Source organism: Electrona antarctica (genome assembly GCF_951216825.1).
Source record: "Electrona antarctica genome assembly, chromosome: 1".
Classification (NCBI taxonomy): domain Eukaryota; kingdom Metazoa; phylum Chordata; class Actinopteri; order Myctophiformes; family Myctophidae; genus Electrona; species Electrona antarctica.
This window is the reverse complement of record NC_136806.1, coordinates 26,757,604-26,765,260: the sequence shown is the minus strand read 5'-3', so window position 1 is coordinate 26,765,260 and position 7,657 is coordinate 26,757,604. Positions and strand designations below refer to the sequence as shown.

Sequence of the window (7,657 nt, the reverse complement as noted above, 5' to 3'; positions counted from 1 at the left end):
TTGTCAATGGCTTTTACAAAACAAACATTGAACTAAAGACAAACATTAAACCTGTTTATAGGAGGGGCTGGCACCCCGGCTATTAGTCTTACATTTCTCAGTCTGGTTCCATATCTTTGAAGGTAGCCATTACTTCATTTTACAGGTCCAACTTTACAGTGTACTTGCCATAATCCATGAAAATAACCATTACCTGCAAGGGTCCTAGTTATTGATATGAAAAGCAACATACAGTGTGATATGAAAAGCAACATACAGTGTGAAAGGAACAACTAATCAGTTAAGTTTAGGTAATGTCCCAGAGGCAATCGCCTTCTTATTTAACAACAAATATTTTGCACACATAATAAATATGTCAAATTAATTAGACTGATATCAGCTTTGCCCCACAATCAGCGTGCCGGGAAGATATGGCCAATTATACTCTGTAAACTCGGTTGGCTTGCTTATGACGTGCCCACACGTCGTATGGTCTGAACCAGTTAAAAGGGCAGGAACATGCCCACGTCCACTCACCAACAGTAGCTAGCTGGTACATTAAAAATGTACCTGCCACTTCCATCGTTTCACCTGCCCATTCACCTTTCACAATAGAAGGACTTCCATGTTGTGGTTGGTTCCCTACTAAATTGGCTGGGGATTCACTGACCCTGTTGCATTTTGTATTCATTCATATTTTACGGTATGTCTTAGTTTTGGGGAATTGGTTGTCACGTCCAGAAATTATCCAGATATTAGGAAGAGATGTAGAAGTGCCTGCCACTTCCACCGTTTCACCTGCCCATTCACCTTTCACAATAGAAGGACTGGGAAGCTGACCTCCCATAACGTCATGGTGATGATGAGTCATAGTCTACTGTCCCTGCTAAACACGAACGACAGGCCCGTGACCCAGCGTGCCATCGTCAAATAATGCAGTCCTTTCATTCACTGTAAATGCGAGTGTGTGGTGTGCATGCAAACACACACACACACACACACACACACACACACACACACACACACACACACACACACACACATACATACACACACACTGTACGATCTTTCTCTCTGTCATTGTTTTTCCCATTTTTTCTCCTCCTGTCTCATTTTCTTTCCCTACACTCTTGCACGCACACACACACACACACACACACACACACACAAACACAATCACAGCCTCGCAGTCTGACCCACGTGGACAGTCTATTTATCAAAGACTTCATTAAACTCAGTGTCACCTCTGCTTGTGTTGGTTCTGTTGTTGGTACCATTCCACCCTGTCCTTTGGCCCACATGGTCGGTTATTGTAACTCATGGATATCCATCCACAATGACATTGTGGACAAGGATGGTGGGCTCATTTTCCATTTTCATTATAGCTATGGATGTTTTGAGTGAGACATCACCTTTTAAAATTATTTCTGCATTTAAAGATAGCCTAGTTACAGTGTACTGTAGACAGGACAAAGGTCTGCCAGGCTCTGGAGTGCCACGGACGGTATCACATTAACCATCTAATGAGGACATCAAATTGGAACACATTTCTCAGATGCCGTTTAGGTATAATTGTCTCCACCAGGCCGAAGGCACAGAGAGAGACTATGTTTTGCACCCTGTCTGTCCGTCTGTGATCAGCCAATCTCAGGCTTGATCGCAGTGAAACGGTGCACACAGACTCCCTGGATGGCAGAGCAGAACCTCTGCTCCAATTTGTTCACATGGGCCTTATATGTACAGCGCCACTACATATACGTTGTTTTATGTAGGCCTACTTATACCGAAGATATACATATCATTTATATGCATGGGTGTATGTATGATTGCATATTATTTCTTCATTCTGTATTCTTGGTTTGTCTCATGCTAACATCTGCTGATGTAATTATTGTTTTTATTTTTGTCGAACTAAGCTCTGGAAATGTGATTTTGTTTAACTATAAAGTTACTCTTCAAATGGGGTAGGCATAATAAAGCCTTGGCTTCAGCCTACATCTTTTCGGTGTTGCCATACCTCTGTATGAATAAGGACCGTGTTAAAGAGTTTTAAAAGTGATGCAAAGTGTCATGAATGAAGGACGGACTCGTCTTCAAAGTGCTGTCCCATTCCTTTCATTACAATTTGGAGCCCTTGCAGCCTCAAGCACTTACAGCTGACATAACTTAAGTCAGTGAGGGTACAGGGCTTGAGGGAGGTGGTTGAATTGGGCCACATTCCCACTAGGCTGAGGAATAAATGCCACTTGAAAATGTTCAAATCATCCTCATGGTGGCGCTATATCAGGCCCATTAGTATTTTTTACCTATAACGGCCTTAGAGTATATATTAATAGAGACGGCACCCGGAGGAAACCCTGAGGCGAAATGGACATAGTGGCCGAATCTGGTATTGCAGCGCTGGCCCAAACACATGAACGCGCTGGTCCGTTGACTATCATTGCGCACGTTCATGATGACACGTGAACGCTGTTTCATATGTGAACGCATGCAATGATAGTCAACGGCAGCGCGTTCATGTGTTTGGGCCCAATCCATCCTAGAATGCACTCTGTTCCTACCCGGAAGGAGGAGTGAAATCGCCTCATGCGCTTTTGAGCAACTTAATGCAAGTGGATGGAAGGAGAAATCCGCTGCCGTCTCTATTGATATATAATCTAAGATAACGGCACCGATCTGTGTCAAACTTTGTATGCTCACTCTCTAGAGGCCAAGGAAAAACCTTTGCCCTGCATTTCCCACATCTGCCCTTATTATAGCGCCACCAGGAGACCGACTTATGTTACTATTACTTACATTTGTTCCTGTCATCTCATTTATACTTGACAAAGACCACACGGTCGAAACGTATTATTTTTTGCCTGCTGTGTCGCTGAGTAAAACGCTACTGTAAGTTCATATTGTGAATAAAATAACAGATGGATATGAATTATTAATCTGTTATTCTTTCTCTGTCCATTTCTGCAGGCTCTGAGCTATGTTCCTATGAGCTAGCTGGTCATAAGTATCCTGGGTTAGAAGAAAGGTTCGATAAATGTCCCAAACTTCCTGTTCCACCCAGGTAGGAAGATCATTATTAATGTTGCTGCAGTGCTTAGCTATCACCATTTAAAAATAACGTTAAGAACGTTAATAATCGAAGAACTCTAAAACCCCAAACATTGGAATGACCACTAAGCCAAAAGATTTAACCCTGGGGTTGACGATGAAAGCTATTGTATTGTACAGTCTGGAGTAGCCATGAGGTCATACAGTAGATGGATATCTATTGAAAGAGAGGAACATCATTTTTCGAACTTTTATCGGTATTGATAGCCTTTTGGGGAGAATTTTTTATCCTGCTGGACATACAGTATAAGCATTAGATAGTTCTGTGGGAATGAACAAGTCATGTAAATAATCTTGCTGCCCACCACTGTGGAGACAGTGGAGCTTGGCCCGGGTGTTCCTATGAACACAATTTTGTGGGTTGGAAGCCAGCAGGGTAGGATTATATATCTGAGAAGAATAACCTGTTCTTCCGCACGCATTAAGCCCTCCCGGTAGATCTCCTCACTGTCAGTTATATGTAATGGAAGAGACTTGATTGTTTACACCCTCCCCAAGTGACAAGGACTGTATAGAATATCAGGGGTGCCCAAAAGGTAGATCGCGATCTACCAGTAGATCACAAAGGCTGTGGTAGATCACATGACATGCCACTAAAACATGATAATATAAAATATTTTTGGGATCTGCCACTTGAATTAAGGTGACTTGATTGATTGACATAAAAAGGGACTGTTAACCTACAATGGAATACTTTGTTTTCAAGAATGCTGAGTACATCAGTAGCATAATAGCATTACAAAGTTCTATACAAAAAAATATACCAATTCCATTTCGCCCTTCTATTTCCCATTCCAAGTCTGTTCATCTTATATGTAATGCCAGTGCCACTATTCCAAATACACCGGTACAGTTTTAAACTATTTTCAGCAATAGAATAATATTGTTTTTGTGGGTAGATCCTGTTGAGCTAGACATTTTGAAAGTAGCTCTCAAGTCAAAACGTGTGGGCACCCCTAGTATAGATAGACACTGTACACATGGGGGGACTTGGCATAATGACCAAATTAGGGTCGAAATGGAATGGAAAAGAAGTGAATAACAGTAAAGCCATGTGACTAATCCCTTATCTTTGAAACCGTGACTGCTGCTCTCGCTACCAGTAAACCGCTGCCGGTGTTTAACCGATGCACGCCAGTGGACATCTCCTGCTATGCCAAGTTCGCCGAGGCTGTGGTGACCTTTGTCAGCGACAACAGCATCTTGCACCGGCTGATCGCTGGGGTGATATCCAGCAAAGAGATCATTATCGGCCTCTGCTTTCTGGCCTTAGGTGAGGAGCTTCCTACCTATGTGTCCCTCTGTATTTATTCATGATTATTTTCAGATGAGAAGTGCCAGGCAGTTTTTCTCTCTGGATTTACTCTTTCACTCATTCAGTATCTTGCTAAAGAAAGCAGGTGTTCCTTCTGTTCAATCCATGTAATTTGAAACGATTAGATTGTAACTGTATCCACTCACTGAACATTAAACAATCAGCAGTGATAAATGAACTGCTGTACATAGCCATTCTCACCATTTAATGGCATACACTCCTAGTAGCACTGTGTTTTCGATCAAACTTTACAATTTAAAACACTTCTGGATTTAACAGTTGCAAGCCTGGGCGAATGTGTGCGTGTGAACCCTAAGCGCACACCAAGGCACACTACTTGTTTGTGCATGAGACTGTGTGTGTACACCGGAAGTGTTTTCTATAGAAAAGTTTGATGCCGAGTTGTGGAATTACTGACAATATGACTGGATACAGGAGGCATCGACTATACGTTGACAGTTGTGTGGGAGTTTGTTTCTTTATTTTTGTGTCCTGCACACAATGTGCCCAACCCTCATGGGTTTATAAGACAAGTTAATGTATGTGTGGGAGTTAATATAAACAGACAGTGTTGCTGTTGTTAATCTGGACCATTATTTTCTGAATTTCTTCATTTTTGATTATTCATTCACCATAAAGAAATGCAACACACACAAATCTTCTCCATGAAAAATAATAATTTGGTGGATGAAGTTTACTTTTATTAAGGCAGTGGTGTCTTGCATCAGGAACTCCTGCATGCTGACAATCTACATTGCTATGTCAAGTTCTGTATACCTGAGTGTGGAAATAATAAGCAAACTCACTCCATCAGCTAGTTTCCCCTTAATGCCATTCAGAGCAATTTTCATCTTTGGACTGACTCAGTCGAACACTCACGGTTGCTGGACCATGGACTGATAGACAACTCACAGCTGCTGAACATGTAACCAGCCACTGAGTAGCCACATGTAACCAGCCACAAAGGCCTCGTCTTTTCAACTGCTTTAAGATAGTAGATTATCAATGTGCTTTATACAATTTAAAGTTCTTTGGACTTTTAATTAGAAATATCTGGAACAAGGGTAAGCTGAAAGCACCCAAAATATACTGCAATTATTTCTGCAGAAATATACAGTGGAAACATTTCCTCCTCAGTAGGTCAGCCAGGTACTTAAACACTTGAACCCTAGCGCCCCTATTCTGACTGAGGCAAACGTTTGGTGAAACTAGCCGATCTACAAGCTCACAACGCGTTGTGAACATGTAGATCGGCTAGATTCAGCAAAGAGATTTGCTGTAGAGGGGACAAAGGAGCGGACGTAGTATAGAGCCCTGGGGAACCCTGGTTGACAAATTACAGTACGGTATATGGATTTACAGTATGTGGTTAAACTGAAATTAAAACCATTTTAGCCTCCAAAACAGCAGTAGTGGGTGGCATTTAAGAGAAATGGCACTTTTTAGGAATACGGTTTTAACCCACTAAAACCAGGAAAGCAGCTGTTTCATATTAGATTTGAACCATTATTTCATACTCTGCTATCTTTTGAGAAAGTTTGAAAATGTGTGCAAATTTAAAATATGTTTAAAGCTAATATGTCTTACTCAAAACTTTGCTTCTGGGGGTCCCTGGAACTAAATATTTTCTGATGGGGGGGGGGGGGGGGGGTCCATGACCACATACGTGAAAACATTTGAGCACCACTGATAGCAACATACTGTAGGTTTTTCAGAGAACTGTTAGGATTTAGAAGACATTTGTAGAATCAGCCTTGGGTCTTAATGGGTTAATTGATCTCTCTTTCTCTGTGTGATGTTCCATGTTTCAGTTCTCTCCATGATTTTAATGGTCATCATACGTTACATCTCGGCCGTGCTGGTGTGGATTCTCACTGCACTGGTGGTCCTCGGCTCCCTGGGTGAGGTCACGTCCTGTCAAACCACAACTTGAAAAGTTTTTGTTTTTGAAAAGAAACTGACATGTCCTCATTCATTGAAAGCACATTCTGTTTTGAATGTATTTAAGTTGTAATTGTAGTTTAGGGATTGATGAAAATCATATTTGGGGAAGACAATTATTATAAAAAATGATTTATTGGAAAAAGTTGATTCCCAAGGGATGACTGTAAAGTGTGTGTGTGTGTGTGTTTGTGTGTGTGTAGCAGGTACAAGTATTCTCTGGTGGCTCTATATCGACCACCGGTTATATGGTAATGACACATCGACCGCTAAAGTGTCAAAGGAAGAAAACGATGAAGTGGAAATCATTCGAGACAGTGGCCAGACTCTGCTGGTGTATGCCATTGCCGCCACCGTCTTCACAGTAAGTCAACTGAATTGCACCTTTCATTCATGTAGGAATTTTGCTATTTTGAATCCCCAAAATTGTGGTTTGGGGGAAAACAAAACTGGACAGTCCAGAATAGATAAAAGGTGACAAGAGTTCAGTGTTTTCTATTTCCAAAGCAGCAGCGCTTGCCATTTCCCTCCAGGCTATGGGATATAAACAGCTGTCCCACAGTCCCTGTAATGGGAATGAAAACATAATGAATACGATAATGCATGCGTGAAATATTTTGACAGTATGTATTTCCCTATAAAACGGATTAAATGTGATGTGATGCCATTTGGGACACTAGTGCTCTGATTTTGGAAATGTTTGGTAAACGTAACATATACGTTTGATACAGTCTGAAACTTATTGCTTGCAATTCAGGTGGGGGCCTCAGCAGACTCAATTAGCCAGAATCAGCCACCATGCATTGGGGTAATTCAGACTTTCTAAAACTGGGTTATCTCGCCGTGAATCTTTTGTCTGAACTATGCTTAAGATGCCATGGGTGGGGTGGAGATGAGATTAACCACGTAAGCCCCATTTTATATGCTGTATTATTGGCACACGGAAATAGCAAAAATAACTAGGCTACAAGGTCACAATTCATCATCTGCTATTTTCGCTACCGTGATTTTCCCAAAATCTGTCTGTCAATCACTTTCTCTCTCTCTCTCTCTCTCTCTCCCTCTCTCAGGTAATCCTCCTCCTATTGATGCTGTTTATGAGGAAGCGTGTGGCTCTGACCATCGCTCTGTTCCATGTGGCGGGGAAGGTCTTCATCCACCTGCCCTTGCTCACCCTGCAGCCATTCTGCACCTTCCTGGCCCTTCTTATCTTCTGGCTCTACTGGCTACTGGTGCTGCTCTTCCTTGGAACCACTGGTTAGTGAATAGAGCGGCTCTATTCATGCGTCGCAAATGTTTAATTCATTGACATTT

General features: G+C 41.8%; 1 protein-coding gene across 3 annotated transcripts in view; it reads left to right on the top strand.

Moving 5' to 3' along the window:
• The window catches only part of LOC306929195 (choline transporter-like protein 1), a 41,003-nt gene that overhangs the window by 13,866 nt on the left and 19,480 nt on the right, over window positions 1-7,657 (top strand). For all 3 annotated transcript variants that reach the window (XR_013790761.1, XM_079509639.1, XM_079509638.1), the window contains exons 5-9: window positions 2,947-3,040; window positions 4,191-4,360; window positions 6,214-6,303; window positions 6,547-6,707; window positions 7,414-7,600. Coding sequence is in view for 2 of the 3 variants with exons in the window: in XM_079509639.1 (XP_079365765.1) it covers window positions 2,947-3,040; window positions 4,191-4,360; window positions 6,214-6,303; window positions 6,547-6,707; window positions 7,414-7,600 (702 nt within the window). In the remaining variant the exon portion in view is untranslated. The remainder of the gene's footprint in view (window positions 1-2,946; window positions 3,041-4,190; window positions 4,361-6,213; window positions 6,304-6,546; window positions 6,708-7,413; window positions 7,601-7,657) is intronic.